Source organism: Ochlerotatus camptorhynchus, unplaced genomic scaffold (assembly GCF_037179485.1).
Source record: "Ochlerotatus camptorhynchus isolate MF236.1 unplaced genomic scaffold, CSIRO-AGI_Acam_v1.1 ptg000767l, whole genome shotgun sequence".
NCBI classification, from domain to species: domain Eukaryota; kingdom Metazoa; phylum Arthropoda; class Insecta; order Diptera; family Culicidae; genus Ochlerotatus; species Ochlerotatus camptorhynchus.
In genome coordinates this window covers 485,464-500,976 of record NW_027041234.1, presented here as the reverse complement: position 1 = coordinate 500,976, position 15,513 = coordinate 485,464, and the positions used below count along the sequence as shown (strand labels likewise).

The 15,513-nt window shown below is 37.7% G+C and overlaps 1 protein-coding gene across 2 annotated transcripts in view; it reads left to right on the top strand.

Moving 5' to 3' along the window:
- Positions 1 to 15,513, top strand: part of Snx27 (sorting nexin 27) — a 49,576-nt gene that overhangs the window by 28,282 nt on the left and 5,781 nt on the right. The window contains exons 1-3 of one of the 2 annotated variants that reach the window (XM_065238350.1): positions 10,473 to 10,712; positions 11,056 to 11,158; positions 11,224 to 11,952. In XM_065238350.1, the coding sequence (XP_065094422.1) occupies positions 10,510 to 10,712; positions 11,056 to 11,158; positions 11,224 to 11,952 (1,035 nt within the window). In that variant the 5' untranslated portion in view covers positions 10,473 to 10,509. Of the gene's footprint in view, positions 1 to 10,472; positions 10,713 to 11,055; positions 11,159 to 11,223; positions 11,953 to 15,513 lie in introns of those variants that run through there. The other variant, XM_065238349.1, reaches the window with a different exon arrangement.

Below are 15,513 nucleotides of genomic sequence, written 5' to 3'. Positions count from 1 at the left end.
AGGAAGGGAGAACCACGTGGCCTTCTCACGTTTCGCGACTTTGCAAGAAGACGACAATGTGGCACTGCGACAGAATGTACACTATAATAAACTCGCGTTGATTGATGCTTATTCGATGTAGCTCGATGTATGTACATAGTGGCATGGGTGGAACATATGTTACGCTAGGCACTGTGGTCTGCAAAAAATCACTCATGTAGTCTTCATAATTGTATGTTATCAACTTTACACGAATTTTGCTTTTGTTCCATTCCTGTCCGTACCAGTTTTATCACTATCACGACCCACATGGCATAGGAAGTGTAGGCTGTTTAGTGGGCATTAGGAGGAAAATTTGACCTGGCATTCCCTCTCGCTCCCACCACGACAGTGCTGTTTAATAAAAGAAATTGACGAGACTGGCGGCGACAGCATGGGCGACGAAGACGACGACAACGACGCCGTCGTCGCCCCAAAAGCAATAACTGCTACAACAAGTTAGATGGTGGTTGCGGCAGGCTTCATAATCAAATTACCGGCATAACTGCCTTAAATTTTGCCCAGAATGAACTGCTTGTCCTCGCGAGACGGTGTTTCCCCGTATGTGTGTTCTATTCATCGTTCGTTCACTTTGCATTGTTACGGAGATCATATTATTATTATATGATATTCAGTCATATTGTGGGTCTATGCGTAACATATGTTACAACATTGAAACGTGGGATCACGGAAGAGAACGTATGGCATAATTTTGGCTTGATGGCTATTGGCTTGATATCATTAATTATTTACTTACTACTTTATTCCTTCTGTTAACCTGGTCCTGCACTAGGTAAAATTTACTTGACTATCAAAGCATGCCAGCAATATGGAGTTGGAAAAAAATCGCTAACTAATTGTTTATTTTTTATTGTTATACAACCTAGGGGAAAAAAATCTCTAGAGGTATCAGGAAAATCTTCCAAATCCAAGAATACCGGGATCTAGAAATAGGTTCCCGAGTTAACATGGGAACTAGCATATTTGGTAAAATCTTGTCAACACATTAACGTTAATTAACCATTTAGTCAAGGTTGTTTTTCAAACAGATGGCGCTGTTCCATTGGTAGGATCAATATAGAGATTTGTCAAAGTGGAAATCATACGCTTTTGACGGATATTCATGTCAAAACAGTGTTGTCGTTCATGAATTCATCCATGAACTTTGCCGTTCCGTTTTTTTTTCTTTCCTGAAATCATTGTTAAACAAGCATCAATGTTTTCTCCCATACATTTTTTAACGGACACCAGTCTTCAGAGAGCCAAAAATATCAAATTTGAGAGAAAATTCTCTTACGCACAGCAAAAAATAAATTTTAATATTCTAATAAAAAATAATAAATCTCATGTATTTTTTATGGCCACACAAATAAACAAATGCAGTAAAAGCAACGTAATGTCAGCTCATGCACTGTATTAATGATTATTTTGCTCTTTTTGGCAAGTAATATTACACCATATTTTCGACACGATTGAAGTGCATCCACTATGATGAGATATTAAAATTATTTTTTTGCTGTGCGAGCTTAATCTCTTAACATGCCATGCATTTTGATGACACTCGATTTGTGATTTCCCTCCCCTCTCACAGACTTCATAATAGAGTACCTGCACTGAAAAAGTTGTCGGTACCCTTATTTATGCATTTATATTAACATCCGGAGTGCCTCGTTTTAAGTATTCTCGACTCAAAAAACACTATCTCATAGAGTTAAATTATTCTTTCAGCTTTAAAAACTACTTTTGCTTATATCTACCAAAAACGTACAGTTCGTCGTGTTAAAAAATGTGTTCAATTTCATATTTTGTTGCATATTAACAACCGGGATATTTTAAAGATTTGATCCAGGAAAAGCGGGAGAAAACTGGAAATTTCTAAATGAAAATTCGCTGTCCACGCTGACTTAACACGTCCTGTTTTTAAGCACCGCCTTCTGTATGAATTTTAGTATGTTTGCACAATCTTGGTCCTATACTGCCAACCCGAAGCATGTGGCATTGTTGCTGTCGAAGATTTTTGACTACTTAATATTTTACTACTGTTAGAACCGGTTTGTTACTTTTTATGCCTTGTTGATAGTGACAAGACTCGGCTTTGTCCACCAAAGATGATCTTAAAACAAGGAATAAATGAGTTAGCTAGTCTTCATCTATGTGATTCCTAATCTTCTATTCGTTGTTCCCTAGTCTGAAGTGGTTAAGACTAGGGTTCTGATGCATGATCATTATCGGTGTCATTCCTAAATTTTGTTGCTGAGGAATCCGATTTTAACTGACAAATGGGCGCGCCTTTGGAGGGTGTTTCAACACTCCAAAGGGTATAAATAGCGGGACCTTTCAATTAGAGTCAGATCCTTGCGATGAATGCAAGAATGAAAACTGTAAAAAAATCGAATACTCATTTCTCAATAGTGATGGAGTAATGCGATATGCACTAAACTAAGGACATGGGATATACTACAATAGATGAAATTGCTGGTCGCAGTAGTGTTAGGTCCCGAACAGAGGAAAACAAATATTCCACTAACAACACAGTTCATAACTTTCATTATTCAATTTTATCATAGAAGTTTCGTTACCTAACTGGAAGAGAAAGTTTTAAACGGCAGCCAGATTGATGCCATTCTGACGATCCCTTTCCGCTTGCGAACACGACTGTGAACACTAGTATAGATTTTCATGTAGATGTTGGGTGTGTTGCTATATTAATTGAAGTTGCTCTTTCGTCACTGAATGGTCTTTGCCTGAATTGGTCGATACAGTCAAAAAACTTTCATCAATTCTAGTAAAAATATCCTGGAGGAATCGAATGATAATATGTGATGAAATTTACTTTTCGCATATATTACGTCGTGGAAAAGCAAACCACTTTCAATGAGAGAATCGTGAGCAGTTAAACTTAACATTCGGGAGTGAATTCACTTTAAGGGATTTTATAACTTTTGAAGCAGTCAAAAATGTTGTGGCGAACGTCCACGGTTCATATAACTTTTTAAAAATTTGTAAGTATGATTGTCCAAGCAGGAAGAGAGGGAAGCAGCCCCTGTGTATGATCTATCAAAAGTTGTCCACGTAAATTGGGGACAGCCCCTTAAATATATTATACCAAATAAGAAAATCGGTAATTGTCTATTGTTGCTATACACAGGGTTGCTAGTGAACCAGGAAATGCAGGAAAATGTCGGGAATTTTGTTTTACCAGGAAAAACCGGGAAAACCGGGAATTTTTAAGCAAGACCAGGAAAATAATAATTTACAGATACATGTCGGTTTGAATTGATGACGCTACTATTTACGTGTGATGCGTGCAAAATAATATATCTGTATATTGCCAGTTCAGAGTAAAATTAGCATTTGGCGTCAGATCTGACAACCGAAATTGACAATCGTCACTGACAGCTGCTTTTGGGATTTTCGAACACTGAACCAAAATCATTCCTTGAAGACCTTATTCGCATGACAACTCATAAAATGTAAAAGGAAACATTCAAAACAACAATTCAGATGGAAGTTCGCACAATAAATTGAAGAAATCTTGAAATATTTGAATTGAAAAATAAATTAAAACTGCTTTTTAGCGCATTGGTAAAAGAAGATACTCCAACCAACCTATGGACTACTACACTATTTCATTTCATGAGGACACCGTCTCCACAATTATTTAGTAGATTCTAGGGTTACATGTGGTTCCAGTGTAGCCTGATCGATATAATTGATAATCCAGCGGATCGGGTCGATTGCATCAAGAGGGATCGATCTGTCTTCAACCGAGGCTTCGAAGAATGATAGTTATTATCCGGTTGTGTTTATGTTTGACAGCTGCGGATGTTGCTTTTTCTTATTTGTGAAATAACGATGCATGGATGCTAATGTCGTTTTTGTTTTTGCGGTGTAGCACTGGTGTAGTGTAAGCAGGAATAAGCGCGAGTCTTTGACAGCTCAACATCATTTGTTTATAAACAAAGGTGCATCCTATATCTACACCCTAAAATATTTCGGTGTACGGCAGTGTAGCACCGGTGTAGCTACACCGCAAAAACGAAAACGACATAAGATATATGTGAATCAGCAATATTCAATACACTTTAATAATCGAGCAGAAAAGCATCAGAGCCTTCGTCGCTGCTGTCATGACAACGCAACTTTGCTTTATGTTCTCAGGCTGTGTTCCAATTGGTGAATTTTCACATAAATTCAGGGTGTTACAACAGGCGCGGATTTCGCGATTTTCGCGGATTTGTCGCGAATTTGAACTTTCAGTCGCGAAAATCGCGGAAACATTAAATGATGTCGCGAAAATCGCGAAGGGACTGATGTGCTGTCACAAAAATTGTGGAATTCAATGTAACTTTTTCCGTCTCGGATTATTTTACAGTCATCAATTTTGTTGTTCATTTGGCTCTCAATTTTTTACCGGTTCAAACCAAACACCCTACAAATAATCGAGAAATGATCTCAATTCCATAAGTCACACCGGATTTACACGGAAATTCCGTGAGGTCTGTCCAATGAGAGACATTTTCATGTTTTTATTTATTTCCAATATGAACATAGCATTTTTCGATGTCAAATCATAAACGAATCGTATATATGCGGGTAATTACCATGTATACCGGATATTATAGGTTCTCCAAATCGTCCTGGAGTTCAGTTGATTTGTTCAACTATATCAACCAAGACTGCAATAATGTCTGTAGTATCGAAATATGTCCAAACAGATTCAAAGTGTCTATGTGGATTGTGCCCGACCTATTGCTACGTATACAAGATGTTATAGGTTCTGAAATCACTCTGGAGATCAGATTATGTTTCTACTAAATCACCCAAGCCTAATTCAATATCTGTAGTATCGAAATATGTCCAAATAAATTTGCAGTGTCTATGTGGATCATGCCAACCTATATTCGTGTATGCCAAATATTTCCTAAGGATTTTCATATCGATATTTCGATACTACAGATCATAGATCATCTGGTATACGTGGAAATAATTAAACATTATCCATATAGCCACTACGAATCTGTTTGGACATAATTCGATACTACAGACTGTATCCCAGTCATGGTTGATCTAGTAGAATAAATCATCTGAACTCCAGAACGATTTGGAGAATTTAAAACATCTGGTATACATGGCACTAGTTTATGCATGATTCACATAGACACTGTGCATCTGTCTGGAAATATTTCGATATTAAAGACATTGTCCCAATCTCGGTTGATCTAGTAGATCAAATTATCTGAACTCCAGGACGATTTGAAGAATTTACATGTGGATTACTCGGAAATAGATCATGCATGATCCACATAGACACTTTGAAACTGATTGGACATTTTTTGATACTACAGACATTATTGCAGTTTTGGTTGATCTAGTAGAAAAAATCAAATTTGTAAAACCTATAATTTCCAGTACACATAGTAATAAGTCGTGCATGATCCACAAAGTCACATATGATTCGGTTATGATTTGCCAACGAAAATACAATGTCTCACCATTGGACAGACCCCAAGGAATATCTGTGTAAATACAGAACCGCGACGTGACCAACAAGTGTGACTTATGAAACTCTGGTAATTTCTCGATTATGTGCAGGGTGTTTGGTTTGAATCGGTTAAAAATTGAGAAAACTAGCGCCAAATTAACTACAACATTTAGGACAGCAAAATACGTCAGAGACGCAAAGGTTAACTTTCAAGAAAATTTGCATTTCAAATGAAAATGCATTTTTTTAAATTATGCTTCATCAATAGAAGCATTCAATAGAAACATACATAAACTAGGGGGCGACCCCGGCGTAGTGAATAACATCCATACCTCTCACGCCAAAGTCACGAGTTCAAATCTCACCTCCGGACAAGTCACGAATGACTCAAGAGTGTTAAAGTGACCATAATAATTAAAAAAAACATTCATAAACAACTGATTTTTTTTCCAATGGATACAAACAATACTCCTTTAGCTTAGTCGGTAAAGGCGCAGCTACAAAGCGAGGTCATGCTGGAGGCGACTGAGTTCGATTCCCGTTCGGTCTATTATTTTTTCGGGTTGGCAAATTTCTCTACTTCCTTGGGCATAGAATGGTACAGGCATAGAAAGCTCTCAAATCAATGTGAAGGTACTTCAAATAACACTAAGTTCAGAGCAGGCAAAATCTAATATGCTATATGCAATAAGCTTGAAATGCCATGTAGTAGTATACGAATGGTATTTTTAGGTAATGAAAACATTTTTTTTTTGTCGCGGATTAGTAATTGAAGTCGCGGATTTCTTTTGACACTTCGAAAATAAATTAAGATGTTCGAAAATCCCTCTGTTGTTGACCTTCCTATTTTCGAGAAGGTGTTTGTCAAAATTGATTTTTGGTCTGTTCAAAAATAAGTCTGGTTCAATAGCAAGTTTATTTGAAAATTTTCCATCTGTAAAATTTAAGTGAAAATTCACCAAATGGAACACAGACTCAGTACAAACACGATGAAAGCTCATATAGATCAGTGCACGGTCCCTAACCTCACAATTTGGTCTTGTTGTATCCCTTTCATTTAACACCAGAGTAAAAGTGAAGGCAAACCACTTAAAATTGTCAAATTTGACATCTACGTGCACTGATCTATCACAAATCTTGCTTTCGGTGCTGGATACGTGATTGACAAGAGAAAGTGCGAGTTGAATGGAAACTGTACCCCTTCTTTTACCACTCCGAACACGATGCCTCCGGTAAAATGTGTAGCAGAAAATTGGCAATGTTTGAAAAATCATTGCTCTACAATTTATCTATAGATTTTAAATCTATTGATACCATAAATGTTTAAAGTATCTAGTTTCAGATGGTGCCAATAAATTTGAAATTTGTCAATAAATGGCTGAGCTATGATTTTTCAAACATTTCAAGTTTGCCGTTACAAATTTTACCGAGGCTTTGGGTTCAGAGTGTTAATGACATATAAATGACACTATCGCCAATAAGGACCAATGTACCCATTTAGTTAAACCAGGATTAAGGCTTGAGTGGAGGTCAAGAAATTGACCTTAAGCCACTTGATTACAGTAAACGTTAGCTAAGTGGGAAACCTTGGACTGAAACAAATACACTGGAGTCGCTTTTTAGGCGGTTTTTTTTTACACCGTTTTTTTTTACGCGGATTTCGGAATTTACACGGTTTTTTTTTTACGCGGATTTTGGATTTTTTTTTTACGCGGATTTTAGAATTTACGCAATTTATCGTTATATACTAGAGTCGCTTATTACGCGGTTTTTTTTACACGTTTTTTTTTACGCGGTTTTTTACGCGGATTCCAGAATTTACGCGGTTTTTTTTTACGCGGGACGTATCACCCGTGTAAAAAGCGAATCCAGTGTACTCCGTTAATGGATATTTATCTGTTAAATATTTTTTTATTAGCAGGTTTGACACATGATATGCATTTTAGTTAGCGATTGTTCTTTGGTTGGTGAAAAGTCGACACAACTCAGCGAACGTTGAATATACGTAATGGAATAATTATTTTACTTCTGTTTTTTTTTTCAAACCAGTTTAGTTTGCATACGAAAAATATAATTTGAAGTATGTAACTAAATACTTATATAATATACTTAGACATTTCTCTCATTAAATTAAAGAATTAGTATCTGTCCAAACATCGAAAAATCATGAAGTAGAATCTTCTTTTTTTCAGAAATTCTATTCCAAGTCCATCAAATTGCATTTTATAGAATTCATCACCGCTCATGTAAGATTGTCTTTTTCGTTCCAGAATAATGATAACTTTTCTTAGACTATGATCTGTCTATGTTTGAACTTTTGCAGAAGTTTCTATAGTCGAGATCTTTAAAATTACTTATCTTAAAATTTAAATTTTTGTCCTAGACTTTGAACATTTTTCTATGCACCTAAATTTTTCTCAATTTCAAGATTTCCTAATTAATTTCTATGTTCAATCTTTCCCATCCCGAAATTCGTTCTAATAACCAATTCGTTATCTGAATCTCAATTCAACTTTAAAATGGTTGGTTTCCAAAAATTAAAACACCAATTAATACTGATTTTACGATGACAAATTTATGGAATCCTTCAACCATTTGTTTTATTTTAAGAAGCTTGAAAAATGCTTGTGGGGTGGTTTGTGTGTTTATAATATTTCTCAAAGCGGGTTGCATTCAACGACAGATTGGATCCATATCTTTGTATTGTTTTAAAGTCACTATTTGGTCAATTTTTCGTTATTTTAGTCAATAAAGTCACTACTATTGTATAAAATACCCACTACCAACCCTGCAAAGTAGACGCAATTCTGCTGTCAAAATAATATTATTATCTCCGAATGGTTATTTTTGAATGCCTTTTTTGTTTAAGGTATAGTTTTTTTTTAAATAACCGGGAAAAAAAACCGGGATTTGAATGGACACCCTGCATAGATTTCTGGCTGCTGGTTCATCAAACATTTATCGGTCATCAGTATAGTATTGGGTTTATTTGGTTGAGTATCTTAAAACGCCTTTTTCTGAAAAATCAACTTTTTTTTTTAAATAGAATGCATTAAATTTATTTGAAATTTTGCTCATTTGTAGTAATAATAAAGGTGCCGCTAATTATACTAAGAGCCGTCCACTACAAAAATTGTTGAAAATCGAACGTTTTCCTAAAATTGCTCTAACTTCATACAGGCTTCGCCTATCAATGTGCTCGTCGAAGAGCTCTCCATGACCATCCCTCAAGTTGACGAAAGAAGTAAAAAGCAACTGGTGAATGTCGTCTTCGGTTGTGACCCATCACCGATCTGGTCATTTCCGATAATCACGACACTCATATGTGCTCGTTTTGAAGCAGTTGCTATTTTGCTTGCATATGTGAGTGTGCTGGTGAGTGAGCCCAACCTCTTCCGTTTAATGTTGCCTGCTTTGTTTGTAACTCACACAGTCGTGCCTGCCGAGACGAACTTGGAATGCGTAGGCATTGTTTTCATTTTTTTTTCTGTCGTTTCGCTATTTCTCATCATCGTACTGCAGAAGTCTTCACTGTTTTCGTTGTGCGTTTCATCATCAGCAGCGAGTGTAACGTTTTGCTTGTGAGCAGCGACCATTACTGGTGATTGTTGTTTGCCATGGCTCTAACTCTCACTGCGTGACAAAACGTTCTGTCAGCGATAGTCGGTTGATGCGAAGGCGAGTGTCACGTGAGTGTCATGATATTTTGCATCACTGCTGCTTGCTATTCTATCCATTCCAATCGACCAAATTGTCCTAAACGGGTTAAAACCGTTTTTACAACGTTCCAACCATCTCAGATGAGTCTGACTATTTTCGGCAGCCTCTTTTTCTTCGGCAACCTTTTCATTTGAACTACGTGTTAGCCAGCTGTTCTATTATCGGCAACTCTAAATCAGCCGCATTTCGTAGTGCGTATGTTTCATTTGATGAAAAACCTGGCATAACAGGTTTGCTCAGTCATAAAAATGTAATCAGATTGTAGCTGAAAGACAAAGGAATCGTTTAAATACATCCAGCGAAGTGTTTTGGTGTGAAAATACAGCGAAATTAACGTTCATATTTTGGTTGCCGAAAGCAGTCAAGGGGTGCCGAAGCCATCATTTAGCCTACCTGATTTTCTGAGCATCTCCAAGCTTAACAATTATCCGGAAAGTCTAGAAAAATATTAGAAAAGGGTTACAACGACTGAAACACCGCAAGCTTAAATACCAAGCACGAGGAAATTAAAGACATTCAATACGTGTTAAAATTATCGAACCCACACTGTAGACGCAGTGGACGCATAATTGTCCCATGTCCTATTGAGTTTCATATACACATGGGAAATTATGCTTCCATCGGCAGTACAGGTGTAGGAGATAATCCTATGGCGTGGAACATCCTAAAGGTCCCTTCACCTTCAATGTTGACCTTTCATTCTCCCCATCATGTTTTCGGTCTAGCTGAACGAAGCATGGAGTCTGAGTCGTCAATTATGAAAGCAGTAGAGGTAAAATTACACGTTAGGATTGGGTACTGTAGCCTTTTTCATTTCGAAATTGAGATAATTTATCTTCTCATTATATCCGGAGGGATTTCTAGAGCTTAGAGCTTTGCAATAAAAGCATAAATCACCCAATAAATCTCATCATACACGAAGGCGTTTGGTGCCGAATAGGGTCAGAGAAGGTGATTTTATTACGAATCAAATTAAAATCAATATCCAAATTTTTCCTTTGCAATCATTGAAGGGTGTCCATTTGTAAATTGTTTTGAACATCTTTACCCAACGAGTTGCGCCAATTTGTGCTTAATTTAACACCACCCAACCCCATTCTCGGTTTCCCCCGGTACCAAGCGGTGGCATCCAGTAGCAGTTTTCCGACTTCAGTTCTCATTTGAATCTCCATCGAGATAAAAGCTCCGTAGATTTGCGTTGCTAACCATTAGGCAGTGAGCTGCTCCGTGCTTCTCGTGTAACTACAAGTTTTGCCCGCCCACCTGGTCGGATCACGTTCCGTACAATGCAACGAAGTCTCTTCTCGTCATATGTACTGTCGAAAAACAAAACGATTTTCCATCCCAGCACCGGTGATCTGGTGGATGATAGTGATGAAACGGATGGCGATGAAGATGTGGACATTTTTTCCCGAGCGACCACGGGTCAACCGCTGTCGGAACCGATTCCCACCATCAGTGCCAAAGTAGCTGCTGCAGAAAGGCATGGGTTAGTTTTCTCCTTAATTCGGTCCCATTGCGAGAGTGTAGTTAGTGTAGGTAAATGCGTATTAAAGAACAATGGTCCACGCGAAACGCAATGACACTGCAAATGTCTATGGCAGAGGCAGCCTCCGGAGGTTATATAATTCAAATCCGATTCATTATCAGGTTCTTTTCATCGCGGTTGTCGTCGTCGTCAGTGCTTTATGATTCTATGGTGATAAATTATTGTTGGTTGCATTTTTGCGCGACCGTTTTTGTGGTTGAGCAAATTGCCTAGATTGAGAAATTATTATGTCAACGCAGAAATACACTAATGGTTTGATTCTTTTTTTTTACCTTTATTGCAGAAATCACGTCAACGTCGAGGGTGCGACTCACAAACAGGTGGTTGATCTCATCAAATCTGGAGGAGATACGTTAACATTGACGGTGATATCGGTGACTCAACAGGTTATTTTTCGACGTTCACACAATCGCTCAGTACCGCTTTCAATTAATTTCCATTTCCATTTTAGGAAGCCGAACGTCTTGAACCAACGGATGATCCCGGTGGATACTCTTACATCGACTACTCGGAAAAACGCAGCCTACCGATCAGCATTCCCGACTACAACATCATACACCGGGGTAACGAGCGCTTTGTTGTGTTCAACATTCACATGGCAGGGCGGCAGTTGTGCTCCCGCCGGTATCGAGAGTTTTCCAACCTACACCAAGTTCTCAAGAAGGAATTCACCGGCTTCAATTTTCCCAAGCTGCCCGGCAAGTGGCCTTTCCAGCTGAGCGAACAGCAACTGGACGCTCGGCGGCGTGGCTTGGAGCAGTATCTGGAAAAAGTATGTGCCGTACGGGTGATTGCCGAAAGCGATGCGGTGCAGGAGTTTCTCACCGATTCGGAGGACGACATCGCGGCCTCCCCGGTGGACATCAAGATTATGTTACCGGACCACAGTGTTGTGACCGTATCGGTACGCAAATCGGCCAACGCACAGCTGGTCTGGGAACAATTGGTACAACGAGCGAGTTTGACCTCGTACACACAGCAATATTTTTACCTGTTTGAGATTGTCGAGTATAACTTCGAGCGGAAGCTGCAACCGCACGAGATTCCCCATCAGCTGTACGTGCAGAACTACAGTACGGCCTCGAGCACCTGCCTGTGCGTGCGCCGGTGGCTGTTTTCGATCGAGCGGGAAATGACGCTGCCCACCGGGGAGCAAGCTGCCAAGTACATTTTCTACCAGGTGAGTGAGGGTTGAGGGATACAGCATATTGGTAACACATATTATCATGAGTACCAAATTCAATCGATTTTTGATTTTTAAACAGCTTTGGAAAGCAAAAGTCTGAGCTTTTGGAATACACGCACATTGATGGCGATTCTACTGAAATTCGTTGAGATTTTTCTAATTAAATATGATTTTTATACAAACAAGTGGAATTTTTCTAACTTTAGACGCCATTAGGATGACCTAAACATGACCCTTCCGTCTCGCCGTAATACCACTTGCAATTCTGAGGCTTTGTTAAAAAATTTACTTAAATCAGTCAACATTTACCAAATTGAAGCTACTTTTCCCGAGTTGAAATTTTAAATGTAGGGGAAATGGATGTAATGTCGGTCTAAATGCCCCCAATTTGGGCCCATACATAAATTTAGCAATCGACTAAATTTTCAATAGCGAACAGAAATATCCATTAGTACCGTCCCAATGACGCGTTCATCTAGATAAAATTGATAAATAGCAGATTTTTAGCGATGGGCCCAAGCTTAGATCCATAGGCCAACATTAGAGCCTTTTTCCCCTATATAAAAACACCTTTTTCAAAGGCTTGTCGTAAGGTGGCGTTTTTAACGTTCCAAACATCACTAAACACATTAACCAAATAAAAAAAATATGTTCCCAGACATCGTTTCAATAAAATGATAATAACTTTTGAGCATGAGCATGATTGACCGCCCACGGTTGGTACTCTGTTATTGCCAGATCAGTGTAATTACACAAAGAACCAATAGACGATGCTTGGGACTAGCAATCATCCTCAATATGTAAAAACTGTTGATCTCAAACTAGGCTCCGGCCGCGCCCGAACACAGGTCAAGAAAGGAATGGGTAGGAATGTGTTGACGTGACACTCGCTTTGATGGAAGCCGAGAAATCCTCTGCACTTCCACGAGGAATCACTGGGATGTTGGATAAGAGGGTAGGGTTTGCAGCAGGGTTCGTTTTGGTAAACGATAAACTGAATTGATGTCTTAACGATAGGGAAGGGTTGCTGTATAAATAAATAAAAAGGCATGATCTCACCCAAATAACCAAGTGGAGCTGTACCAACAGCAACTGGTCTCTTCGTGGACTTTCTTCGACCCATCGCAGGTATCTCGTCGGTATATTTATTTATTTTCATCAATCGATGTAGACTAGTACAAATACATAGGTAGGGTAAACGCTCCTATAGTTGCGGTACGTTAGAAGCGTTAGGTTCCTATAGTTGTGTATGGAGACTCCATACACAACTATAGGAACCTAACGCTTCTAACGTACCGCAACTATAGGAGCGTTTCCCCTATACAAATTTGTTTTTCTTAACAATATAAAAAAAAAATATTGTCTGCTATTCTATTTTTACTTCTTACGAGTTATGATTCCGTATGGAGTTAAAATATTGTTTTAGTTTATGCCGAGACATTGAAAAGTCATATCAATGTCAAATCATATAATCATATATGACATATATAACAAAATACAAACAACCTCGATTTTAATCACTCAATTTATTTAAACTCAATAACTTTTCAGGATCAACTCGGATCGTCTTCTAGTCTTCGACAAAGTTGTTAAGCATATAATTTTCTAATATGTTATCAAGTTTGGGGACGTTTGCAACGCCACCTAGTGACAACACTTTGAAAATTGTGTTTATACAATTTATACTCAGAAATATAGCTTCAAATAGGTAAATAATGACCGATTTGGTTCAAATTTTGACCAAAGCTACAAGATTGCAGAACAAACAAATGATATTATGGCGAGGGAAGAGGTTGGTTGGGATAGGATGGTTTAGTCACCTTAATGGCTCTAAAGTTAGATAAATGCGATTTTTTTTTGTATAAAAATCAATTTAATTAAAAAAATCTCAACGAATTTCAGTAAAATCACCATAAGTGTGTATTTCAAAAGCTCTGACTTTTTGCTTTCCAAAACCGTTTAAAAATCAAAAATTATGTGATCACTAACCCATAATTGATTTTTTAACAATAACTTTAAATTTAGAATAATTCACTTGAAAAGTTCAATTAATTTTAATTTGTTTGTAACACTGTGAAATAGATCAGATGTAGATTTTTGAAGAGTTCTTCCACAACTGTTAAATTAGGGCTTCCTAAGCCTATTGATTAGCCTTTCTTCCATTATGCTGAAGATAATAGTAAAAATAAAAGATGAGTATTTAAAGTCAAAGTACTTGGTTACAATATTCTTTTAAATAAATATCAGTTTGCATATCAAACTGGTAAATCAACAGTAACAGCTCTGGATACGCTGGTTACAAAACTAGAAAAATCTTTTGAATCAAAAGAAATTTCCCTAGCAGCGTTCATTGATATTGAAGGAGCATTTGATAATGCATCTTATCACTCAATGAAAAACGCTATGATGAAACAAAAGTTCCATAAAAGCATAGTTAATTGGATAAACGAAATGCTTAGCAAAAGAGAAATCTCAGCAAACCTTTGGAAGGTCATCCATAACAATGAGAGCTGTAAAAGGGTGTCCTCAAGAAGGTGTTCTTTCACCTCTACTGTGATCTTTAATAGTTGATGATCTTCTCAGCACAGGGCTTTGAGATTATTGGCTTCGCAGATGATATAGTCATATTAGTACGTAGAAAATATGACTAGGGTAGAGCGCTACTTCGTCGTAATCGCCCATTTCCGTTCTATCGATCAGAAAAGATCAATAATATCAATGATTTTACCGTGCACAAATCAATAATATGTTTGTTCCGATGCGTTAGTTCATTAGCTACAACATAAACCCTGTTAGAGCGCATTGTATGAATATTTACGCTCATTGTTCTCAAAACAAAAGAAGCGCTCCCTGCGAATCCCCTTTTTCTACGCTTATCCGTAGGACGAAGAAATTTAATGGCGTTTCAATGCGTTAGGACGGAATTGAAACTCGTAGCACGAATTTAGAATCAAGAAGCAGTATTAGATTTTAAACAATATCTCAACAATTTGTGGCTTTTTATCAAATCCAACGGTATGGAAAGGTGAATAAATTTAGAAGTCATCAATGACAGAAATACTCCATTTTTAGTTTAAACTCGTTCAGGAAAGAGAGGTAAAGTACGCGGACGGAAATAAGATCAAAAACCCTATGTCATTTCAAGTAGAATGCAAATTGCTTTAAATTATGTTTCATCGTGGTGCACTAGCGAAGGATTAAATATTAATCCATCTAAAACAACTGTTGTACCATTCACACGAAGAAAAAAAAGTAGAAGGGTCTGTGCCTAGGGGCACGAACGGAAGCTGACGTAGGACCGCTAGTGGACGGAATAAATGTGAAGAGCATTTAGTTCTTTTAATTGATCAATTATCTATTATCTCAACTCTTTCCGTTTTTGAATTGTAGGCGTACCAAATTTGTAGTATTTTTTTTTCAAAGAGAAAGTTGATTAAGAGAATCAATCAAAATTACTTGCACCCCTGCTTCCATGTTTGGTTACAAGATTACAAATCTGGAGAGCATTTAGTGTGGTCGTTGGGGGCTTGTGGTTCTGAATATGGACAAACAAGC